Source organism: Ambystoma mexicanum, chromosome 4p, assembly GCF_040938575.1.
Source record: "Ambystoma mexicanum isolate Mex_15411 chromosome 4p, UKY_AmexF1_1, whole genome shotgun sequence".
NCBI classification, from domain to species: Eukaryota; Metazoa; Chordata; class Amphibia; order Caudata; family Ambystomatidae; genus Ambystoma; species Ambystoma mexicanum.
Window position 1 is genome coordinate 993,062,081 of NC_090927.1, and position 25,617 is coordinate 993,087,697.

The 25,617-nt window shown below is 45.8% G+C and overlaps 1 protein-coding gene across 2 annotated transcripts in view; it reads left to right on the forward strand.

Annotated features, from left to right (window-relative positions):
• The window catches only part of RTN4IP1 (reticulon 4 interacting protein 1), a 485,006-nt gene that overhangs the window by 108,583 nt on the left and 350,806 nt on the right, over window positions 1–25,617 (forward strand). For both annotated transcript variants that reach the window (XM_069606575.1, XM_069606576.1), the window contains 3 exons: window positions 13,028–13,179; window positions 14,996–15,064; window positions 15,347–15,471. In XM_069606575.1, coding sequence (XP_069462676.1) covers window positions 13,028–13,179; window positions 14,996–15,064; window positions 15,347–15,471 — 346 coding nt within the window. The remainder of the gene's footprint in view (window positions 1–13,027; window positions 13,180–14,995; window positions 15,065–15,346; window positions 15,472–25,617) is intronic.

A 25,617-nucleotide genomic window follows, 5' to 3' on the forward strand; every position in this document is an offset into this window, starting at 1 on the left:
CTTACGTCCAATCTTTCCGTAAAGCCTGCCAATTCCTTGATTTGCTCCTTCATTTCCAAATTCATTGCATAGGTCGAAGTCAAAGTATCATTTAGCGTTTCTTAGAGTTTGAGATAGGGAGCCAACGTTGTATTCATCGCTGCCAATTATTACATTTTGGATGTGCGCAAGATCCTCCAACCTCCCTCTGTTGCAATATTCGTTAAGTTTCCTCAAAGTTACGTCGTCAACCAACAGAGGCTGAGTGGTATGTTCCATTCTTGTAGTTGTCCCATCCAGTGAGGTATTGGTCGTAAGCCCTTTAGTTTGGTTCATAGTTTCCTTCTGGAATAAACCCCTCAGGGTGACCGGACTGAGCTGTTCTTTTTCGTCCAGCGCAGCGATTTTCTCCATAATGAAAGAGAAACTCCTCCTTTTTTCTCTCATGGTTTTTCCTGTTAGGTTTGAGATATCTTGGATTCATTTGTTGGCCAAGGTTGAATTTTTCCGGGTCAGTGATTCTGGGCTATTCCGTCTGTGGTTTGGGACCATATGGCTTCTACTAGCCTGGTTTCGGATATATTCCTCTTCCAAAGCCGAGGGCTCCATTCTCCCACTTTTCTCCTTCTCCGTACATAGTTCCCAAGAGCTCTTAGTGCAAGCTTTTGCCGACTCTGTAGATGGCAGAGTTCTAGGTTGCTGTATTGAGTCCTGCCATAAATCTTCCTGCCAGTCAGGTTAATTTAAGAGGCTTGAAATGATCTCCCTATCATCTTCATAGACGATCGTGATAGGTAGAGATTGTTTGTTCAACTGCTCCTCTAATTGAGGCAGTATCTTTCCATTATGTTAATTTTTCTGCGTTGGCCGGTCACCCTCTGTCTGCGCTACCTCTGCCTCAGGGTCGACCATCTCTTCTCGCAGCTCCGCCTCTTGTTCATAATTATTTTTTTCCTTCTGGGTTCCGATCTGATTTTTTTTCTCTTACTTGTTGTGGGGTAGTAGCTTTTCCCTTGATAGGGCTCCCATTAATTCCAGGGGCAGAGGTATGTCTTTCAGCCTGGGGCTCTTCAGCTGTTGGTATGATAATTTCTTTTATTGTATCACACAGACAGCTGGGCCAGTATATTTAAAGTCGGCTGTTGTGTATGATTTCTGGCATCTCCCCTAGACGTTCAGTAACATCCCTTTTTTAATGGACTTTTGTCTTTCTTGTTTGTTATCCTTTCCTGAGAGAGAGCAGGCACAGTATCGATCATTACAGACATATGGCTACTAATGCCATCCTCTTCCTCTATGTTATTAGAGGGCTGAGTCACCTCTATGGATTATTTCTGGTGGGATTCAGTCTGCTGCCTATTCTCAGCGGGTGCACTCTTTAACAAAACTTCAATTTCTGTTGCACACATGGGGTCCTCATCCCTGCCTCCCCCAATGTTCTTAGAGGGCTGAATCACCTTGATGGATTCTTTCTGCAGGGATTCAGTCTGCTGCCTATTCTCGGTGGGTGCAATCTCTAACGAAAATTCAATTTCCGGCACCCGCATGGGGTCCTCATCCCTGCCTCCCCAATGCCTATTTCTAAAAAGTCAAGTCCCTCACGCCCGGGGGTCAAACTCTTAAACAGGAGTCGGGTTTGCGAAAGGCTTGGGGGGGCTTTATGTCTCTGTCTCTGTCAGGGATTGCACAGCTGGACAGGAGGTTAGGCGCTGTTTTACTGTCATGCGATGAAGTATTAGGTGCTTGACAAATACCCTCCTTGGTTCCCTCCTCCTCCTCCTCCTCCTCACCTGTACTGGGTTCTTCTGAGGAACTGTCTGTGTCTATGGCTCTTCTTTCTCTCCAGAGGTCCAGTCCTTTCTTGTTGAGTTTAGGACGAGCTCCACCGGAGGCCACCTTGCCTGCTGGCAGACAGCAAGGCAGAGGGGGCCCTCAGGGAGTCTGCCCCCAAAACCAGGGAAAAGTGTGGCTGAAAAACCCTGGTGTACTAGAATGTAATCGGCACTACGGATGTAATGGCAGGAGGCTTTCCGTTGAAGAAGATGAGAGGACTTCAATTCCCAGAAGACACTGCTGGAGGCAAGCTAGCGTGGGTATCTGGAGCGGCTGCTTGGAGGGATACAGTAGCCGAGGAATGAGGAAGAGGGCTGCAGAATGCTGCGGTGGAAGGAGCGTACAATGGCAGCTGTACGCATACAACAGGGGAAAGAAACATGGAAAAGCACTCGAGCGGGGGAAGGAACAAGGGCTGCTCGAGCGGGGGGAAAGAGGAGAGAAGGAAGCACCAGGAGGGAAAAAGGCTCAGAGCCGAGCGGGCAATCACTGCGGGCGGACAAGAGGAAGCAAGCGGGGAAACACAAGCGGGGCAAGAGAGGAGTACTAGCGTACGAACCTGGCGAGGAAAGCAAGGTTGCAACGCGCCGACTTCTGCGTGTGACGCCTATTTGTATACGTCATGACGGTGGCGTGCAGTGCGTGGGAGACTGGACCGCTGGTGGAGGAACGGGATCAGCCCTTCCATTGGCTCCATAGCTTCCACGGAGCGCGCGTCATGACACTTACCTGTTGGCGCGTTTTTCGTTGGGAGTCCTCCTCCTGATCTGTTGAGACGCTGGTCGCGCGCATACTTGCTCACGTAGTGCAGCTCCTCTCAACCGCATCTTGTTGCAATTGACACCGTGCTCCTTGTCCGCATCCCCACTGGCAATACCGATAACACCACTTGCGCACCACTTCTGCTTACGCGGGAGTGGACGCTTATCGGTGTTGTGCTGGCTCCTCCTTTTTATTTCCTTAAAGGCACAAAATGCTATTGGCACACGGGCTCAATAGCATGCCAGGAAAACGCCCAAAACATAAAGTTTCACAAGTCCAGCAGCAGTTTACCAGGGTCCTCCACAGATAACACCACTTGCGCACCACTTCCGCTCCGCTTTTGGGGTTCAATGTATGCTTCACCAACTGGTCTCTAATGTATTTGTCCTCCACACAGGTCAGTTCGCAAGATGCGAGTATGCCTCTCAGTTATGCCCCAAAGAAGTTTGTGAGGTCCCCTGAGTGTTGGCTGTTGATGAAAAATGTGTATTGTTTCAATACAATGTTTATCTGTCTGCCAAATTGTGCTTTTACAGGCAACACACTAGGGTGGAGAACTTCCGCTCATCAGAGAAGCACTTGCCACATGATGTCACAAAAAAGTTGAAGTGTTCTTCCCACAGGATGTCTGAAACAGCACCAGAAATGTGGGGGGAGTGTCCAGATTTTGCATGTTGATATCCTGATACACGTGTTGGTGTGCCAGCAATATCTTATTAACGTTGGCGTACAGCTGCGTTGTGCTTCTGGGCTTGAGTAGGGCTCTGCACATGCATGCTCTTGCTTCTGTTGGCCTGTGCAGCTGATGCTTGGCATTGCGTAGGGTGCTTTCCTCTAGTGCCATTTGGAGTCATGTGGCTTTGGCTCAGATTGTTGTACGCCCTGCCTGTAAGCATCAGCGATAGCTACCTTGGAGCCATGTGGCTGGTCTCCCTCGATTGCTCCTTGTCGGAGGAGGTCCCTCACAGATCTGTTTGCCACGGATTGTCCATACTCTAGAGATTCCCTGCTGCTTTGTCTCCTACCACTGCCTGGGGCAGTTCCCTGGTCAGATGGTGATGGCAGGCAGGGCTGAGCAGTAACGGAAGCTCCTCTGGTCACCAGAAGCATCTTTCCAATCAGGTGATGGGCAGCTGGCTGGGCCTCCCAGCCGTGGTGCTATTGATGCTAGTGGTGTTCCACTATGTGAGGCTGGTGAGAGCACCAAGACTGGTGGCCAGATATGGTCGCCATGCATGTAGTAATAATTAACTCTCAGGAAAAGGTAGTCTTCCTCGATGTAAAGGTTTATTCAAGATCCACCACAGAGCACCCAAGAAAGTTTATAACATTGGAGCAAGCTTTTACAAACAAAGAATACAGGTATCAGGTATAACTTAGAATGGAAAAACTTCTTGGGTATGTGAGCTTGTGAGGGAGGGAAGGAAAGGGAAGGGAAAGGGGCATGAAAACAAGAAGTGGAGTTAATGTTAATGTTAAAGAATATTTGTACCGTGCACTATCACCACCGGAGTGGTCCCCTGGCTCTCTGGCGGTTTTGAAAGAAAAGGGGGGTGGGGTCTGGTTAGTGGGGATGAGCTGGAGAAGTGAAAGAGCTGTGATGTGCTGTTGGCGGCCTCAGCCCGGAATTCCGTTGGCTGGGCTTGGGGTGTTATACTGCCGGAAGACGTTGTGTGCTGTTGTGCGGGTGTCAAGTCTTGATTGTCGTGAAGATTAGAGAGACCTCCGTCCCCAAGTACCACACAGAGAGAACGCAATAGCACTCTCTGTGCAATCCTTGAGGCCACAGGTGGGAGATGCTCGAAGCCTGGAACCACAGAACACTGGAACCCCAAGGACACTGTAAAGCAAAATGCCAGTTAGCACCAGACAATCACAGTAAGAATAATAGCACACAAAAGACTGTAACAGCCTTACCTAGCAGGGGTAGTGAAATAGCTCCTAACCCCAGAGGGCCTAGGGAGTTATTCCGACGGGGACACGTGAGCAGGAACCCAGATGGAAGTAGAGTGAGTAGTGATCAATCACAGTCGTGTGTAACAAACACCGACTGGCACACCTGTAGCTGAGGCGTAGAGAAAACCAGAGGGTCTGTGATAGGTATCCTGGAGTTGCCAAAGTATCAAAAGGAAGAACTGGAGAAGGGCGCCAAGACAAGATGGTAATCCAAAAGAAGTCCGTGTAGCAAAGTTGAGATCAAGCAGTCTGTGAAATCCGAGCACAAAGTCACAACAGAAGCGCAAATCCAAATAGAGTCTGTGAGAGAATTTCGAGGTCGTGAGGTCCGTGATGCAGGAATAATCCGTAATCGCCGTAGAGCTCCAAGGAACAGCTGTGAAGCAAGGAGCCGCGGGCGAATCACTGTTTAAATAATGAACGCTTCCGTATCACGTGACGCACAGTCGTAGCACGTGACCGGGAGCCAAGTGTCACGTGACACGGACGCGATCGCCCACGGATGTTTTCCCCCATGCGCCATGGCAAGCGCCATTTAAGGAAGGGAGACATTCTGGGCCGAACACTGCGCCCGCCGCGTCCCACATGGGTGACACGGCCCGGAGGAAAACGGGGAGCCAGCCGCTCACGTTGGCCCCACCCGTGAGTAGCAGAGGAGGGGAATACGGGGCCTGGGGGTGCTGCGGGACACCTAGATGTTGTGGGGACATGTGTGGGAGTGTGGTGTGTAACTGACATTGCAAGTTTGTGGTTGTGTTTGGTTGGAATTTGAGAGGTGTATGTAGAGGGTGAAGTTGTTAGTGGGTTGGTTAGTTGGCCTTCCTGTCTTGAAGTGGGGTGCAAATTTCCGTATTTCTAATCAGGTGGGGTGTGTGGGCGTCTATGTGTCTTATGTCCAGCTCAGGGGCTTTACGACACTCACCGGCCATTTCCAATATGTCATCCTTTCATATGCATAACCTTGCCCAAGTTGGTGCAACTGGCTGCATATGGGGCCCTCTGTTTGTATGCGGGGCGGGCAGGCGTTCATGCTTCCTTTTGTTGTCTAGCCCAAGAAGCATTCCTAATCTAGTAGGAGGGCGGTATAGGTAAGCCCGGGTTTGCTCCCTCCATGTGTTGAGGCCTGCTCGGCCTGTACTCTCTCATTTGGTTGCACATTCATGTTACCGCTCCTACCCCTTTGCTGTGTTGCAAGGCTAGCGCTTGCACTTATGTCCAGGGGCGGCGTCTGCCTACAAACTCTTTGGTCCATGCCCTTTTCAATATCCACAGCTTAATTAGTGTGGCAAGTGCTAATGTTTACCCAACTCTATACGGATATGAAACTATACTCGCATCTATTAAGTGGGTGTAGGTTGTTCGCTGGGAATTGTCTAGGGACGCTGGATTCTGTCCTTATGGGTGTCGTTTGTGTCTTATTAGACATAGTGTTGTCTCTCTTGTTGTAGTGGTAGTTTCTTTATTCTGTTTCGATGTTGTTATTGTGGTCCTAGGTTTGTCATTCTTTTCATTGTGTTCCCCGTTTGGTGGTTTTGGCTTTTCAGTTTGCATCTGTGATGTTGAAGAGCTAGGTTTTTATTAATTTTCTGAATTGTAAGTGGTCTTTGGTGTTTCTTATTTCTTTCAGTGTGTTGTTCCAGGTTTTTGCGGCTTAGTGGGAGAAGGAGGAGCCCCTAAGTTTTTTCTTAAGGTATGGTTTTTCTTCCAGGTGGATTTTGTTGCTTGACCTGAGGGGTCTCATTGGCTTGTAGGTTGTTAGTTTCTTTTGCAGGTATTCAGGTCCTTGTCCGCTGTTTGCCCTGTGTGTTATGCACATTATTTTGAAGGTGATCCGATGTTTGACTGGGAGCCAGTGCAGGGTTTTTAGGGCCAGAGTGATGTGGTCTCTTCTGGATAGTTTGAGGAGGAGACTGGCTGCCGCATTTTGGATCTGTTGTAGTTTCTTCAGGAGGTATTATGGTATCCTGAGATAGAGGCTGTTTGCATAGTCGATTCTTGACATGATTAGGGCGACGATTGTTAGTGTTTTGTGGGTGAAGGAGAGGATAGGTAAGATTCTCCTTGCCGTGTGAAGGAGGAAGAAGCATTTCTTGATTATTGCATTTATTTGTGGTTCTAAGGTTTAGGGTGTTGTCCATCAGGACTCCCAGATTTTTTACTACTTAGATGGAATTGGTGCGGTTCCCATTTCCATTGGTCATGGAATATAGGTGTTGTTCTCTTGATTTTTGGATATAATCATGATTTCTCTCTTTCCAGGGTTGATTTTCAAGCTGTTGGCATTCATCCAGTTAAAGACTTCATTTAGACACTCGATTAGGGTTGAGTGATCGGCTTGATTGTCTTCGATTTTGTAGATGATTTGAGTGTCATTTGCGTAGTTGTAGCATGTAATGCTGTATTTTTTGAAGATTCTGATTAGTGCAGTTTGGTAGATGTTGAAGTACAGTGGTGATAGTGAGGATCGTTGTGGTACTCCACAGTCATTGACTCGTGGTGTGGATTTGAAGGGCTTTAACCAGACGGTTTCAGTTCTGTCGGCTAGGAAAAATTTTGTCCAGAGTAGTGCACTGTCTGTTATGCCTATGTCTTCTAGTCTTTTGGTTAGGGTGTCATGGCTAACTGTGTCAAAGGCTGTGGAGAGGTCTAGCAGAATCGGGGCCGAGGTTGTGTCAGAGTCTGCGTTTGTTTTTAGGTCATCCCAGATGGACAGTAGTGCTTTTTCTGTTCCTCTTGCGGCCTAAAGCCAACTTGTGCTTGGTCCAATAGGTGGTGTTTTTCTACGTGTTCTTGGGTTAATTTGTACACATAGGTTTCCAGGAGTTTTGCTGGGTAGGGAATGTTTGAGATCGGCCTGTAGTTGGAGAGGTCTTCTACGTCGCCACTCGTGTTTTTTAAGAGTGGCTTGATATATGCTGATTTAATGTTTTTGGTACAGTTCCTGTTGCTAGTGAGAGATTTAGGAGGTTTCTGTAATATTCTGATGGTGTTCCTTGTGCAAGGATTGATTTGTAGATGTCGGTGGGCATGGATCCGTGGGTGAACCCGATTTCTTGCTGTGTTTCACCAGCAAGACGAAAGCCTCTGCCAATATTTCTGGAACATTTTGGAGTTTGTGTTGTGGTTCTGTGTTAGGTTCGGTTTGTTGGATGTTATGGTTGGTCTGTTTTGTATGATTTGTCGGATGTCGTTGATTTTGTTCTTGAAGTGGTCTGCCAGGTCATTGCAAAGTTTCTCAGAGGGGATTGGAGTGTTGTCGCAGCCTGGTGGGTTTCTTATTTCTTGGATGATGTTGAACATTTCTTGTTGTGAGTTTGTCGCATTGGTGATTCTGTCATCATAATGCCTTCTCTTCGCCTTTTGTATTTCATTCTTGTATGCTCGGATTTGTTTCTGGAGCCGTTTTTTCTTCTCTGGGTTGTATTCTTTCCTCCATTCCAGCTCCATTTTCTTGTTGTCATTTTTCATGGTGCTTAGTAGTGGTGTGAAACATTTTGCCATTGCTCTTTTTTTTGATGGGGTGAATGCTTTTTCCGGGGCTATCTTTTTTATTGTATCAGCGATCCATTTGTGTAGCAGCTCTGCTTTCCCGTCTAGGTCAGCTAGCTCTAGTTCTGTAAGTGAGGGTTTGGTTGTCTCCAGTTGTTCGAACAGGTTGCTTGTTTTGATGGTTTTCCAGTTTCTTTTTGTGGTGGTTGTGAGTTTGGGGGCCTGGATGCAGAGTGGAGTTGGTAGTCTGATGATGAAAGGGATGATGAGATGATCGCTCCACAGTATTTGTATCGGTGGGGCTGTGGTGATGAGTTTTTCCTGCGTGAAGATTGTGTCGAGGGTGTGTCCTGTAGAGTGTTTTGCTCCTTTGACCAGCTGTCGTAGTTTCATGGTTGCCAGTTGTCCGGTCAGTGAGTTTTGGGAGTTGGCGTGACTTGCTTCAAACCAGATGTTGAAATCCCCCAGGATAATTAGATGTTCATGCCTGATGGCTTTGTTGGTGATGGCTTCTATGAAGTTATCGACGAAGGTTGCATCATATGGCGGTGGTCTGTACACCAGGACTAATGTGACATTGATTTTTGGGTTTGCTGATAGGTGTATGACCATGGTTTCGCAGTTGATGATGTTGAGAGGGTCGTCTGTTTTTATTTTTAGGTGTTCTTTGAATACTATTGCGAGACCTCCTCCTTTTTTATGTTTCCTGTTTATTTTAAGGCATTTGAAGTTGGTTGGGAGGCAGCTTTGGAGTGTGATTTTTGTAGTTGTCATCCAGCCACGTTTTTGTGATGAATAGGATGTCAATGCCGTTGCCATCGAGGAGGTCAAAGATTTCTGTTGAATGTTTTTACATGGATCTTTTGTTTAATAGATTGCAGTGGAGTTTAGAGGTGTGGTTTGGTTTGGTCTTTACTGTTGGGGTCGTCTTCTGATCGGTGTTGGTATTTCCTTTAAGGTCGATCTCTATTTGAGGTGTTGGTGTACGGGAGTCTGTATCTTGGAAGAGTTCTTCTAGGTTCAGTCTTGGGTTTTTTGTTTTCCTCAGGTTCTTCTTCCAAAGATTGTGGGTGTCAAGTGGAGGTTGCTCTTGATTTGGTGATGTAGGGTGTTATTGCGTCGATTATGTTTTTGTTATTTTTAGCGTTGTCTGATGTGTTTGGTTGTCTGCTGTTGCTGATTCTTGCGTTGGGTTGGTTCGTTCTGGTGACTGGTTATTTGCGAGATATGGAGTTAAGTATAGGGATTTTTCTCTCCTCTCAGCGTCAGTTTGAGTGTCGTTCCTGTGATTTGGAGTGTTTTCTGCGGTTGTGCGTCTTTGTTGCTGTTTGGGTGTATTTGTTCTTTCTGCTCTTTTTCTTCCACTCAGTACAGGTCGTTTGCGTGGCATTTTGGGTCAGGGCTGTTTTTGGTCTTTATTTGTTTGTTTTGCTTTGGTCTGGCGGTATTGTGGTGTAGTACTGGGTGAGGGGGATTGTCCGCTATAAGTTTGGGTACTGTCAGTTGGTGGTCAGCAGCCGGTAATGCCGATTTGTTTTAGTCGGTCTTTTGAGTAAGGTAGGGGAAGTTAGTTAGTGTTGTATCGTTGGGTTAAAGTTGGCTGCCCTTAATATGGGTCTCCCTGGGTGAGGTTCACTGCAGTGGGTCGACTATGTGGGGTTGGGCGGGTAGCTAGTTGCTATACTACAAAATAGAACATGTCGATATATTACTTTGTTATTATGAATAATTGCCTAATTTATTGTCTATGTGGTATATTATCAATAAAATTAATTTGTAAGTGTGGATGGTTTTGTCTCTTAATTTATATTGTTCACAATGGATTTTGTGTAACTGATATATTGATTAAAAATACATGTTTACATTATTTTTCGTTATTTATTTTCAGAGTTATGATGTGATGAGGATTGGCCCAAAGGAAACTTTCCCATTTAGCTTAACTGTGTCATACTGGGGTCCAGTGGCGGTTGGTTGGGCTGGTTTCGGGGTGGAGGAGGGGTTGGGTACTGAGGCTGTTATGAGGGATATCAGCCCTTACATTGTTAATGCGAAGGCCAATACAGGTACATAAATAGTCATGTCTGTTACTTTGATAAGTGCCTGGCAACTGCAATACATGCTTCTCATCTTGCCACCCCACCTCAACCTTTCCCCTTTCTTAGAAAACCATCTAGCGCCCCCTTACCACCTGCCCCCGCTCCCCGTCCCTTTCTTTTCCTCCTCCTTCCTCCTGTAACAGAACTCAATATAAATAAAATAATAAAAAGTTGGTGTAAAAAGGAAGAGGGTAATCGTAGTAGGGGGCTTAATGGCGGTCCATTGTATTTAACAAAACAATTGATCATTTACTTTCAATTTCTTTATCGTTTTTTTTTATAGTTCATATTTTATTGCACTTCTATTACAACATGAAGCAATTTTATCATTTTAGATTTAACTTTTCCATCCTTGTTATTCACAACCAAGCCACATCCAAGGTCTGTGACTGAAGAATAAGTAAATTACCCTGAAAAACATGTTGTGTCTGTTTATGGGTATAGAGAGGTATTTTCATCTATTCAAGAGAGGTTATATCCCCCTTTAGCCCACGATATCAATTTGGGCTACATATAAAGTTGTTTTTATGTAAACCAGATCTTAATCCATTCATCATTCATGGGCCACCAAGATCTAACAAGGTACATGTACAGTTTGGGAAATTAAATTATCTACCATTGAACCAAGCGTTAAGTTTGCACTCCCTTGCTGTGATCAGACTGGAGGATCCAGAGTTGGACCCCTTTGTCTCACTCCGTCACCACTTGAAACATTCCTTTCAAACTGTGTTCCAACAGCTTTGTCTATTTTCACATGTGAATTCCTTGAAGATATTGCTCTGTGTGTATATAACATATCTCACTGTCTGTTAATTTTGTGTGACTGATATTTACAAATGACTTCTCCAGTGCAAGGTGACATTTGCCACGTGTTCTTCTTTAAATGGTATCACGTTCTGTTATCAGGGCCCTCAAGGTCTTGTGTTCACAGCTTTTCACTCCCTTTTGAGATTGTAACTGTCTGAGCATACCTGTCACAGATCCATTCCAGTGAAGAGAGCCCCCATCTTTTGTTCTCCAAAGTCCCCTTTCTTTTTATACTACCTCATACTTATTTTTTCTTGTTCCACAATGTCTTTTTTCATTGATCTGACCAGATTAATCACGGAAACTCTGAATTAGATGTTCGTTAGATGCTTTCCTGATGTTGTGATGTTGTAACCTAACAAACAAACCGTGTCCTGTGTTAGCTTCGGACTCTTAAGAGTATAATTAAAATGTTAGCAAAATATACTTGGAATGTTGAAAAGCAACCCAAATAATTTGCTTGAGTTTGTTGAATAGGAGATCAAATGGGTTGCATGAGCTTGCATTATTCACTATTGTCCCAGTGGAGGCATTAGGGAGAATGGTGGATTTGCTGACTCCTGTTGTAGGTGTCACCAATGATAAGATAATGAATGGTACTCTATAACCGCACAGTGAATAATTCAGCTCTGTCGGTGAGCAGTTTAAAAAGCTGCATGAACACAGGGATGGATTAAGATTAGTTATGTGTTAAGTATAATCATCATTCAAAAGATTAGCTAATTGTATGATGATTTAAACCAATTGTGGACGTACCTATGTCGAGAAGAGAATTCATGGTATGTGGGTGGTGACTTGGTGGCACGGGGGTACGGGACTGGTATATAGTTCATTTTGAAATGGCCACCGATGTGTTCAAAATGCTAGAACATATTGACTCAAATTTGCAAACATTGTCTTTGTACCTGCATATGTGCTGCACAGATGAGGTGCAAAGGAAGCTTGCAAACTGTGTGTACTTGATTCTGAAAACTGAGCCTGCGACCAGCGCATACGTCCTTGTGCCACTGATTCAGTTTTCAGAATCCGAGACCAGCATTTATGGTCTGTTGGGGGAGGGGGAGTTGGCCAGGTGCACTTGAAAGCACATACCGATTCTCAATGCCATGCGTTTCCAAGAGCACTTGCCATGCACCTCTTATATATGCACTTGCGCTCCCCCCTTAGGATCATAGGAGTAGGGAAAAGCGCACTGCTTTCTGGGGTCTGTACAGACTACTGAGCAGTTCCTTTCCTGACTAGAAACTCTCAGGTTCGGCATTTAGGATTTTTCCATTCCATGCTGTTAAACAGAGCTGAGTGGGAAAACGTGTTTACAGTGATGGGCCTTGAAGCTTACAAATTCATGCATGCCTCTGCCTCTCCTGCCAGTAACCCCTGCGCCTTCCCCTTCTCTTCCAAAGACATTCCAAAAGAGGCTATCAGTTTTCAAAAGTTGTGCTATGCATTTCATTACATTAGTGGAAGGGACTCAGCCATTCTAGATACTTGGACTACAGTCTATATCCAGCAGGTGCAATCACCAGACATGGGTGGGGTGATAATGGCTCTCTTCCAATTAAACATGAGGAACAATAAGCATAGATGAGGTACCTCCGTACAGAGCTGCACAATTGAAGTCCTTTTCCATGTCTATTACATCTGCATAATAGCCACAGAAAACAGACTTCATGACAGCATAGCATGTCACAGTTCTAACCGGTAACCTTATGGTGATGTGAAGGGCAGCGGCAGCTAGGTCCTGTCAGTAACGTCACCACCACTTATGCACATTTTCCCATATTTTATTTTCACTTCAACAAAGAGAGATGATCTGGTAAAAAGCATGGAAGAACCCCTCCTTCAACATTGAGTGCATCTCTCCTACCGAGATGAGCGATCCTTTGATGAATGGTCCAGTGCAAAGAAGCCTTATTAGCGCCGGTTTTGCCGAGGGGATATATTGCCTGCATTTAAGCATTCCTGGGTATATGCTGGATAGCAGCAGTCCTGGGTATATGCTGGCTAGCAGCAGTCCTGGGTATATTCTTTATATGAACATTTTTCCAGTGATGAGACTGCAGCATTTTGAAATGTCTTTTTTCTGGTTTACTATGTCCTTTTAGGTGGCTATGGAGCAACTTCTATGAAGATGACCCGGGATCCACTCAACCTGTCCAACAAGGATAGTGAATTTCCTCTTGTTCTGGGACGGGATCTCTCTGGTGTAATTATGGAGTGTGGATTAGATGTTCACTATTTCAAGCCTGGCGATGAGGTGAATCAAAAGTAATCCTTTTATTGGCAATACAGTGTATTCCTTAGTTTTTCTGGTATTATAATTGGTTATTTAATTTAATATCGAATATTGAATGTAATAAACTTGCCATGTTCTCACCAAGTTAATGATTTCAGAGTGGAACTACCCCCCAAAACAAAACCCTAATCCCTCTTCTCATCGCTCAAACACCGTTTCTGGGAATCCTTTTGTGTATGTTTTTTGGATCCTCGGAAGCAATGGTTGCCCTTTTGAAGTGAGTGATGAGCCCTGCTGTAGGACATGTTAAGTGCGTATCCTATGCCACCCTGTCAGTTGCCTGACATCTGTCCATTTGCATTCTGCTTGGGCCGTTGAGCGTACATCCTGCAGCACACCTATTTGCTGTGCCCAACCACACTTTTTCTTTCCTGGGACTGATGGCACTGAGATATTATTTTTCGTTTAATATTGTTATTAGCAATAGTTGTTCACAAAAAATGAATTCCCCTTTTGTAACCCGGAAATTATCGAAAGTTACAAGTGAGCATTTGAAGCAATTTCTGACCACCTCCATTGAAAAGCCTGTACATTAGTCCAGACCGGCTCCGACCCTTCCATAATGCTGAACAGATTTTGAGAAAATGTCTCGTGCTATGGACACTTGAGCCCATTCCAGGTGTGGGAAAAAGCAAAGCAGACAGTCCACTAAACCCTGCTTTACTTGAGATGAGTGGAGTACCAAGTTCAGACCCCCTGTGCAAGTACGTGGGCCCCTTCTGCACTCTTGGGGATTGCCTAATGTCCCCAGACCGTCTCATCCATTGGAGCCTTTAGTACATAAGCATTAATTGTCTGGTGTTTGGGTTTGCCATCCTTATCCACAAGGTCTCGCTGTGTACACGGTGATGCTATTACCCCATGTTGTTAATGGAGGGGTTTTCCAATGAGTGAACTCGTTAATGCAGAAGTGAGTAACTCTGCGTATTTGTGAATTTTTAATGGCATCCTTCAGTTTAAAAATGACATCCTTCCATCCCTGGCTCGTTTCAAAATCTGTACGTTTTGGCTTTTGCAGCTGTTTTTAGGTTGAACTACGGGGAATGTGAACAGGTGTGGTTTACATCGTTGGGACCCAGAACGTGCACACGGGAGCAATTTCATCACACACTGTGCGCACATTTTAATAGAACGAAAGCACATTATAGCTCTACCCTGATCGAAATTCCATTTGCAGCATATTGTATTTAGGACTTTGTACCATTAAAAAAATCTGTAGAATCGAGTGGCGCGTTGCAAGATGCAAATCGAATCGACATAACTCCTTTTTGTAAAAAAAAAAAAAAAAATAAATAAAATTTAAAAAAGCAAATGCTGTAAACCCCATTTTCGAACTGCATCAAGAAGAAACCCTTTGTACCTTTTGTATCAGATCGACTAATGTCCACTAAGGTAGGGGGGAGATGTCAATAGTGAGGCAGGTGTGACCCCAGCCTGCGGTGGGCATGATCTGCTTCTGAAACTCCATTGGCATATGTTTGGGCATGTATCATTTGCTGGAGAGATTGCCACCAGCTTGGAATGCTCTTCCCTGGCCCTAAATGCCCACCAAAGCAATCCCTATGCTGGCCCCTTTTTTTTTTATTGTGTCTTTGTTTCTCTTTATGTTCATTTATTTGCATAGTTTGTGCTATAAACATTCGCGTGTGTGTGTGTGTGTGTGCGCGCGCGCGCGAGAGGGAGAGGCAAGAGGCACTAGAGTCCATCCAGTGAGATGAGTAGATCAAGAAATGTATGCTTTCTTACTGTCCTGTTTTTTCCTTTTCTTTTTCTTCAGGTGTGGGCAGCGCTCCCTCCTTGGAAACAAGGCACGTTATCGGAGTTTGTTTTAGCAAGTGGAAATGAGGTACACCTGCTTCATCAGTTTGGTATTTCAGTCCCTACTTTTTTTCCTCAAGTATTGAAACCCCGTTTGTTCAAGAGTCTTGTTCTTTTGTGGACTGGAAAGTGGAGAATACTTGCCCAATATTGTTCGCTTGTAAACAATTGCTTCTAGTTAAAGGTTTTCGGAAGCCTCTTTTAGTGTTTCAATTGAAAGCACAACCTGAATTCTGCGGTGGTGGCTTTCTCTTCTGATCAGCTCAGCACCTTCGGTTGTTCTTACGGTGTCCTTTGTCTTTCAATCTAGGTCTCCTTGAAGCCCAAATCTCTGAGTCACACCCAGGCGGCTGCGCTGCCATATGTGGCCCTCACTGCCTGGGCAGCACTGGTCAATACGTGTGGCCTGACTGAAGAGAAGTGCCTTGGGAAGCGGTAGGTAATCTTTTGTGCGATACTCGCTTTCGTTTGGTGATCTCCTGTTATTTGTTTCAGCACATTTCCATGCCCTCTGTTACTGGTTCCAGACCTTGCACATATGCAAGGGTTGTGATGCATGATCACATGACCGGAGAGTAAATCTGCAGCATTCTGCGCAAGTTCAATCCCAGAACTGGGATGGAACATGATCGACACCCCTTTGTGTCTCCTTGATATGCTGTGATGTGTTCCCCCATACACATGTAATAAGCCATGGTTTGGACCCATGCCTCTGTTTTCTATCCAACCCAAGCTTCCAAACAACAGTAATAACAAACAAAAAAATGCACACATAGGAGAGATTTCCTATATCTGTCCTACTAGTGGAAAGACACACTTCAGAACATCATCAAAGAGTCATCACATTAATCCGAATACGTAACCATGTGCACCACCTGTAGCCTGAAAGAACAAAATAACATAGGTATTCCTGGCCTCGCAATGCTAGCAATGACACCACCTGGGATGAGATGGCATATCCCCACAAACCTGCCATCATTGTCATAATTTGAAAGGCCAGATGATTCATTGGTAGTGTCACGCCAGACGATTAGGTTGGGTCGCCACAACAATTACTTCCATGCCACAAGGAGACTGACCATGGAGTAAAAATATCAACGTTACTTTGCTTCATAAGGTAGACGATTCTGCAAGTGTCCTGTGGGCATTGGTGTTGACTCTAAGTGGCGGCAACTATACCAGGGTGCATCACCATGTAAGCTGCTGTGAGCTGAGATATGGCACAAATGAAATATGTACGCTGATAGTCCAAAGATGTACACCATCACAACTTAGAAAAATGACCCTACAAAAACTGGTGGTACCCCTCCTAAAAATACTTAAAATGAAACTGAAAATAGAGATATCAAGCACTCCTGCAGCAGCCATGGGAGAGTCCTCTTTGGAAGATGCCAATACAGTCAACTTGCAGTTCCCTAAAGTTTCACCCCAAACACTGCTAGCAACAAGGGCAAAAACGTATTCCCCGAGCTCCCTGAATGTTATATGGCCATTGCAGAGATTAACACAATCCACTGCCAGAGATTTTTACATTTGGCCACGTCTGAAGAGGCTGTTGTAAGCCCAACTATTCTGCCACAGTATGCCAAGCAAGTGACGAGACAAACGACACCACCAACACTGTGCATAGTGTGACAGAACATCTGATTCTGTGACAAGGTCATAGAAATCAAGCATTCTCCAGTAACGAGGACATCTTCTGTATCTCAGGGGGTGCTTCCAACATGCGCTAGAACTCTTTACTGAGGTGCAGAATACAGACCAGTGGACTGTGAATGTTGGCCATTACGACACACATTACAGCCCACACCCACTCCAACAAGAGGAGAACATGGTATGCAAAAGGGTGTTTGAGGCCAAAACAGGCTTCTCAGCTTCAAAGTGGCTGTAAAAGTGGACCGCCTCAAGTTCAGCTTTTGTAATCTTGCTCTTGCACTAGAATACCAGTTGGAAGAGTTATAGGCCACGTCCACCAGCACCCACTGCATACAAAACAAGGTGCCCATTCTCCACATTAACTGCACCATCCAGCCAAGAGCAAACAGAATCAAGTGCTGTCATTCCACATGCCCTCAAAAAGAGGAACTGGCTGTGTTGGAGAAGGAGGGCATCCCTCAGAGTTTGCAGGGTACAAAAGAAAATGCATCCCCCCCAGTTACTTCACAGCATTGTAAATAATTCCTCCCAAGATTGGGCCCACTCTTATTCCCTGCAGTACCTTAGCGAAGCCACTGCAAAGCAGAGATGGTCCGACGGTCCTTAAGAAGTGTTCCAAAATACCAAAGAGGCCCTCTTGGCTCACAGCGCAATTACTTACTTTGACATCACGAGAGATACTGAGATCATAGAGGGGTAGACCATGTGGCTTAGGTGCAGTCCTGACAGAAAATCGGACCAATGGTCATATATGGTAATCCTCTTCGCAGGCCAGCATAATAGTATTCCTAGATCCAAAAGGAAAGCCAAAATACTGTGGGTGATAAAGCACTTTCATCTGCACACTGTGATGCCAGTTTACCACGGCCTTCGGGCCAGAGTCACAAGATGCCCTAAGGTTGTTCTTGGTAGGATTCTTGGTTTTCGGTCTAAAAGACTGAATACAAATGACCTAACCAACCAAAAGTCCGAAAGAAGGTACCACCAAATGTTCAACCTTCTAAAAGGTCAACTTTTGGTTTGGTAGGTAATTTGGATTAGGTCTAGGGCTGCGGGTGTGTCCCCTGCGACCCCTGCTCACTATACTATGAGCGGGGGTGTCCCCCACTGCTGTCCCCCAGTTCCAAAAAATAAAAAAAACAAAAAAAAGGGATGCAGGGGTGTCCCTCGCAGCTGTGCCGCAGTCCCCCCTCAAATAAATAAATAAAAAGGCTAAAGGGGACATAAACAGTATAGTGAGCAGGGGTTGCGGGGGACACCCCTGCAGCTGACCCGGAAAAAATAAAATAAAATCATAGGACCCTACGGTGCCGGTTCCTGATCATGGAAGTGAAAGGGAACCGGCGTTCGGCGTTACAGGGACAGAGCGAGACAGAATGCAAGTTAAGGGGGGGTTGGGAAGTAGGTAATGTTCAGGGGAGAAAAGACCGAAGATTATTTCGAAAAAATAATCTTTGGTCTTTTGTCCCTCGAACATTTCTGTTTCGGTTAATCAACCTCAGATTGGATTCTTCCTCCCTGTCAATGCCCCATCTTCCCCTAGATGCGTGAAGGGCCCATAGAGCAAGGCAGTTTGGTTCCACTTGTCAAGTCCCACAGCTGTACATGGATCCTGCAGTTGGGGATCCAAGGACAGCAAGCTGTGAAGCAGGAACCATAGCCTGAAGTGCCCCCACCATAGAATCATCACAGGCAAGAAAGCCTCCTCGTTCTCGCCTACAACAGGTTCCAAAATGCCATTGGGGAGCTTTGCGTTTAACCAGTTATCCTGAGAAAGAGTGCCAGACCTGCAAAGTACAGGTGCTGTTGTTTTCTCTAATCCCTGCAATTGGTCCCCCATTTTGGTCATTGCATCGAATTCCTTGCATCTAAATGCATTTGCATCACATTTTTTCCATCTAAAGAATTTGCATCAAATGCCCCCCCCCCACCCAAGCCACCGTTTTTTACCATTTAACATCCTCCTCAACAAAAATGAATCCTTTACCCCCCCAAAAATGCAAGCTCTGTGGTGCTCTATAACAACTTAACATGGTAGAGATTGTGGCGTTAAAACCCAATCCGGCCTGGATCGGGTGTTGAAGGCCATTAGCACCGGTTCCATGTCATTTCATCGCAGGATGTTTTTTCGCAGGTTTTTTTACCGCACATTTTTTAACAAAAAAACCCAGCAAATGTTTCTATAATTATATTTGGGGGGGAACCCCCTCATACCCCCATTCCCTTAATTTTTTTATCTATTCCCAAATACCCACAATACGTATATATCATTTTCTAAAATTCCCCCACCCCCCCAAAATTCGGTGGGTTTTTCGGTGAAAAATCTGCGGTAAAAAAACAGCGAAAAAACATCCTGCTATGAAAGGACGTTGTACCTTAGCACCCTAGCTCACCAAAGCATCAACCCGTGGGTGCTAATAAAAATTAAAAAAAAAAAGCGATTTTCCTTCCTTCAACTGGACGCGCAGCATCCAGTTGAACGAAGTAAAATCCTTTACCAACATGGCCACCATGGAAAGGCAAGAGGGGCTCCATACGGAGCAGCTCTTCCCTTTCCATAGTGGCTGTTCTGAGCAGAGAGGAAGGTGCAGCTGCAGCGGTGAGTGCCGCCGCAGCTGCAGTAAGGTAAGTTGGATGTGGGGGAAGGCATTAAACATTTTAAAAAGGGTACCTGCGGTGGTGGGAGCCGGCCGTGCAGCAGCTTGGAACGTGTGCTTACACCAGCGGTTCAACCCCGCATTCCTAGCCATCTGATTGGCTGGCTCCCCCCGCCTGTGTGCTAATGCTGATTAAGGCCCTTAACTAAAATCTGCCGTTTGCATTGTTGGACCTAGAGTCCCAGACTCTCCATAGAGCTATGGTAACTAAGTGGGCCTTTTGTTAAGTCTGCTGATCACGTTGTATCGGCTCACTGACCCAGGTCTTCCATGACCAGAAGGCTACAGTCTTCCAGATCCCCTCCTCTTCTGAAAGCTCTTACTATTTCAAGGCCATTCGAGAGCCTTAGTCACAGACTCATTCTGATCTTGTCAGGTCATTCATAATTCAGACTGGACAGGGAATTAGACAGCGACATTGCTACCGATATGGCTCTCAGATTCCCACTTTCGAGTGGATTGTGTCCTCCCACGTATCCCTCATTTTATGATATCTCCATATCCAGCTTTAGCTGCTTTGGAAAACATTTCCAGCATGGGGTGCTGCACGTCGATGCCTGTTGACTCGATGTCCCTCGAAGGCCTTCGTCTCAATGTCATCGATGCTATATAGCGCGCGCAGCGACCGTTGGCTTCAGTTATGTTTTTCTGCGAGAGCTATCGCTTTGGAATATGGGCGCGCTTCGGTTCCTTGTCCAGAAACATTTTGTATTTAGTGAAAAAGATGACATCGTCATCAGCATCTTCGACTCCGAGATCAACGGCGTCGAAGACCTCAATGCCATTGTCGACGCAATTGGTTAAATCCTCGAAGGAAGTCGAGAAAACATTCACCCCAATGCCTAAGGAAAAACTTTTTTAAGTCTGTTTCCTCAATTTATGTGGATGATGAGCCATCTTCGGATGAATCACGTCCCTTTGGGTTACAGTATGGGACAAAAAATGTTCCAGAGGCCTTAATCTCAGAGCACTCAAGAATGAAAGACTTTCATGAAACCCTTCAATCTGCAAGTGGGTTGGACACTTCCCCAGAGATAGAGTTTGGCAGATCAGATGCCACAGACCATGCCAATGGACAGCTGATTTCTAGGGTCATAGAATATGTAGGATGGAAAAGCCTGTGCCACTTTTTGAGCAGGATGACCTCACTGATATTTTAGATAAGGGACCCCAGGAGGACTCTATTCTTCCTTTCCATGTAGTGAAAGGAACTCACGGTGGCAACAGTAAAGACAGGTAATATATCATAGGCAGTACTCGCTGCACTCCTTTGTAATCTGTGTAGTAAAGTATATTTTTTAACATCTAGTTAATTGACAATCATCTGGTTCTAGGTGCGAGGGAGAAAAGACAACCCTAGCACAGGGGTTGTGAAACTAAGACCGAACAAAAATAAAGTCCCCAAATAGGGGACTCCTGTCCCTCGCACACTTTCTAAGACTACAAAGCCAAACCATCCAATCAGTGGATTATGATTTTTTTCTGTGGAAATGCTAACGACTCTTTTTGGAAAAACAACTTTTATATAATCGATGCAATTTCAACAGTAATTTATCAAAAGACGTCCTTGGCGTCCAAAAATTCACAAAAGATACATTTTTTTGTTTTTGTTCTTCAACAGTAAAGACAAACAAAGTGACCACAGTTCAAGGGTCTTTATTAAACTGTATATGCGTGTTGGAAAAACACCTAATCTAAGCCCAAATCTAAGATGGGAGCAAGCTACAACCATCAAAATAATAATAAGGCAGTCCTAGTGGTGTCTTGTCAAATAAAAGGGCCTATACTAAGAAAACCCTTTTGCCAATCCTTACGCTAAATACAAACAAAGAGTGTGGGATAATGTTCACAAGAAAAGAAAGAAGTGTTCAAAAGAATGTCATTATAGCTTGGGAACTGGTATCGGCTCCCTTGCCCAAAAGATACTTGGGAGTCTTTTAAGGTTCACAAGTAATGGGTCAGGATGCAGAAGTCGTGTCTCCTGTTTGGAGCACGGGACAAGGTAGAACTCTGGAGCACAACACATGCTCAAGCTTTCCCAGCACAAGCTAACAATTGTGTTCTCAGCTTATCAGGGCCTTCGGTGGTTGTCTCTTTTCTACAAAAAGTCTCTTGTCGCTGTGGACCTGATGTATTCGAAATTATAAACAAAAGGTTCCTCTCAGCTTTCTGGTCAGGTGATGCCTTTTCACTCTTGGATCTCCCTCGTTCGGGCTAAAATCCACAAGAGGTTTTCATCAGAGTCACGCCCTTCGGTAGTCAAGCTTCTTGCTTCCGAGGGTCTGATGAGTTCCCAATACGATGCACCAAAAAGGCAATACTGGTGCCAAAGTTTTGGGCGATGGTTCTTCACCCCTGGGTTCCATCTCTTTCAGGCTCAGACCCTTTTTGATTGTTAGCTTCCCTCCGCCAGGTTCACTATGGCTTTCAACACAATCTTCATCTGTAGCTTTCACAAATCTTGGTGTCTTTTTAAACGGTTTATCCTGTGGACATCCCTCTGCCGGGTTCACTCTTGTCAACACATTGTTAATCTGGACTTCAGACTTCAACCCTTTTTATTGGCATCCCTCATTCGGGTTCACTCTTGCCAACTTTACGATGCAGGATTTGCTTCCTCTGTTTTGACAATCATCTGTCGGTCAAAGGCTTTCGACTGTACAGAGGATTTTTACGAGACCCCTGTACGACCCCTTTCACCTCCTTCTCGCCTTTCTCCCAAGGCCTTTTGGTTAATGTAGTTCAACAGCAGGGTAATCGCCTAGAGTTTCTCGAGTGAACACCCACATGGTGCTTGACTCTGCTATGCTGGCTTTCCCCTGTCGTATCAATAGTTCTTTGTACTTCCTTTAATCAGCTGCTTCCTACTTTCGTTCAACACAGTTCGGTTTCTTTATCGGCTCTCCCCTCGACTCACCGGCTGTGATGAACTGCTTTGCTTTCTTGTCTGTGGAGTCACGGATGGTACCATTGGGCCATGCGTCTCTCCCCGGCTTGACTGTCAGCAGAGGAGGTGCCCGGGTACCGTTGACATCTACTGCAACACACGCTGGCCATTATTCACAGCCTTACCATTCCTTCTCTTGAGGTTCCATTGGTCTCTTGTCGATAAGGGCAAGGTCACTTCTCTCCTTGGTATCCTCTCAACTCGCGCTGGCTTTCTCCTCCTCTTGAACTGCTGTGCTGAGTTAGCTCTCTTGTCGTGCTCCTGTGCTCCACCTTTTATCCCTGTGGGGAAGCGAAAGAGCCTTCAGGTGTGTGTTATTCAGGCCAACTGCCTGACTCAACCTGACCTTGGTGTTAGGACCTGTCAGGATTGGCTCTAGGATTGGTACTTTGTTTTTCAGGTCGGGAAAAATTGATTGTGTCGGAAAAGTGGACTGGTAGAGATTCCAGGTATCCTACGGGATAGGATGGGGGAAAAGGTGTAATATGAAATTGTAGCCCCAGTACAAGGGGTTTGGGTAAATTGTGAAGCACACGTTTTGTAGGGTTTGTGGAACAAACAGGAATGACCAGCATTATTGTCGGAAAATAAACAGGGTGATTTGTGGGAACGGTAGTGTTTGGTCCAAATAGACTGGGAATGTGAAAAACCATAATCAGAGGGATGTGGAGAAGAATGATTGAGAGTGTTCGGATAGGGACCAGAAAAACAGGGATTCGGGGGGGTAGAATTGTGGATTTGAGTGTAGCAGGGTTTGGACTCCTAGGTGACTTGCAAGATATGGTGGGGTTGTTGGATTTGGCTAAGGGGAATTCTTTGGGTGGAAGAGAGGTAGACGTGGAACAAGCTATGAAGGCCTCGGGGACTTCGTCCTCCTCGCCTTCGTCCCTGGTGTAATACTGCGTCTCCCCTGGGGCATTCCTCCAAGCATAACCCCATGCTCCCCTACCCAGGTGATCCTCCCTACTCGTCCTCCCCCAGGGTTGGGTCTGAGAGCATCGGCCATTTCCTGGCCACCTGAATAAGGGATTCTTGAGATCTACCTGGAAGAATACCCTCAGGGTTCTTACAGTAGCTTTACAAAGGAGATGCCAATTGGGAGACGCCGGAATGAATTCCAGCAGTGAACAAAAAGCTGACAAGCAAGTACAGAGCGTCAAACATTGACCTTTACTATTTAGCAGAGCATCCCACTCCCGAAAGTTTGGTAGTTCAGGCTGCCACTTCTACATCCAAACAAAATGCATACCCAACTACCCCCCCGGACAGAGATGAGAAGCATTACAATGCTTTGGCTAGAAAGGATTTCCCTGCGAGCAGTATGGCTCTTGCAAATACCACGTGTGCACTGGCCAAGTTCACTTTCACCTTATGGGATTGCATAACAATGGCAGCTGAACATATTCCCGAAGGGGAAGAACGAGACGGCTTCTTAAACCTTGTCAAGGATGGGAAAGATGCAATGTGCGAATTCCTCCAGACTGGTCTCGGCTCTGCTGACAGCAGCAGGGCTATGGAGGCTATCACTGTAATTCACAGATTTGCCTGGTTGAGAATGTCTGGTTTTGCTCCAGATGTGCAGTCTAGACTTCTTAACATGCACTTTGACGGCACACATTTATTTGGCAGCAAGGCTGACTAGTGCCTGTAAAAGCTGCAGACCTCCAAATCAGCAGCCAGATCCCTTGGTGCTGCAATCAGACAGTCACAACCATCTCGCCCCACTGGTACAGCTCGAAGGGGCAGGTCCTTTTGCTATTACTCCTCAGTTGGAAGAGGGAGAGGACTGTTGAATCAAAGAGATGGAGAAGATTCCCCTGTGGTGGATGGGGAAGAGGTGCTAAGACCACAGAGGCATCACCTGCTTTACCCTCAGCCACTGCATCAGCCACCTCAAAACCTATCTGAGACCTTACTCCACAAAACCCTGGTGGCAGGCAGACTCTTACAGCATCTGAAAGAATGGCGGGGTATTACTTCAGATGCATTGGCATTGGAAACCGTTGTCCAGGGTTACTGCCTTCACTTTCAAAAAAGGCCTCCGGATCATCCACCGGGGCCCAGCTCTTTCTAAGTTTCAGATCCACTGCTTATGCAGGACATTTTGACCATATTGGAGAAAGGTGCTATAGAACCAGTACCTGTAGCGGAGAGGAACAAGGGTTGGTACTCCCCTTACTGTCTAATTCCCATTAAGGACGGAGGATTGAGACCCATCTTGGACTTGAGAGACAAGGACAATTTCAAGATGGTTTCATTTTCTCAGATCCTTCAGGCCCTCCAGCTTCAGGACTGGATGGTATCATTGGACGTTCAGGATGCTTACTTTCATTTGCCAATCCACCACAGCCACAGAAAGTAGCTGAGGTTCGCCGTTAGCGGTTCTCATTATCAGTTTCGAGTTCTGCCATTTGGGCTGACGTCTTCCCTAGGGTTTTCACCAAGTTGATGGCAGTGGTGGCAGCAGCGAGTCTCAGGAGAGGGGGATTCACGTCTACTCCTACCCGGACGATTGGCTGATCAGGGCACATTCTGTCGAACAGGCCCTGGAATAGCTCAGCTCCACCTGTAACTCCCTTCATAAAATGGGCTTCTCCCTCAACTTCAAGAAGTCCCACATGATACTATCTCAAAGTTACTTACCCATGGTAACGTTCTTCCGACTGGATGTTCCTCCCACGTATTCCTCATTTTATGATATCTGCATATCCAGCTTTAGGTGCTTCTGAAAAATGTTTCCAGCCAGGGGCGCTGCGCGTCGATGCCTGTCGACTCAATGTCCCTCAAGGGCCTCCGTCTCAGTGTCAACGTCATCAATGTTATAATCTAAATTCATCTGAGCTGTCCTAGATGCTTCCTTGGGAAAAGCCTCATCTGAGGTGAGGGCTCAAGACATTCTGCGGATGATTACCAAATTCCAGAGTGCCCAGTGTCTTCCGGCCTTCAATTTTACGAGGTTGCTCGGCCTCATGGCATCCTGCATTTTCCTGGTGCCAGAGGCCCGCCTGAGAATGAGATCCCTTCAAAGGGCACTGAGGACTCAATGGTCCCAATTCTCAGGCAGGATGTCAGACCTCCTTCAGGTTCCGAGCAGAGTCGCACAGGACCTTCTTTGGTGGGGCGTGCAAGGACAACATTTTGAAAGGAGAACCTTTTTGGCAGCCATTGCCGGTGACAACAGTAGTGAAGGACACCTCACTCACAGGGAGGGGAGCCCACGCCTACGATCGACAATCGGTGGTCGTTGGTCTCCATCAGAGTCCAAACTACACATCAACCTTTTGGAGCTGAGGGCAATAAGAAAAGCGCTGAAGGCCTTTC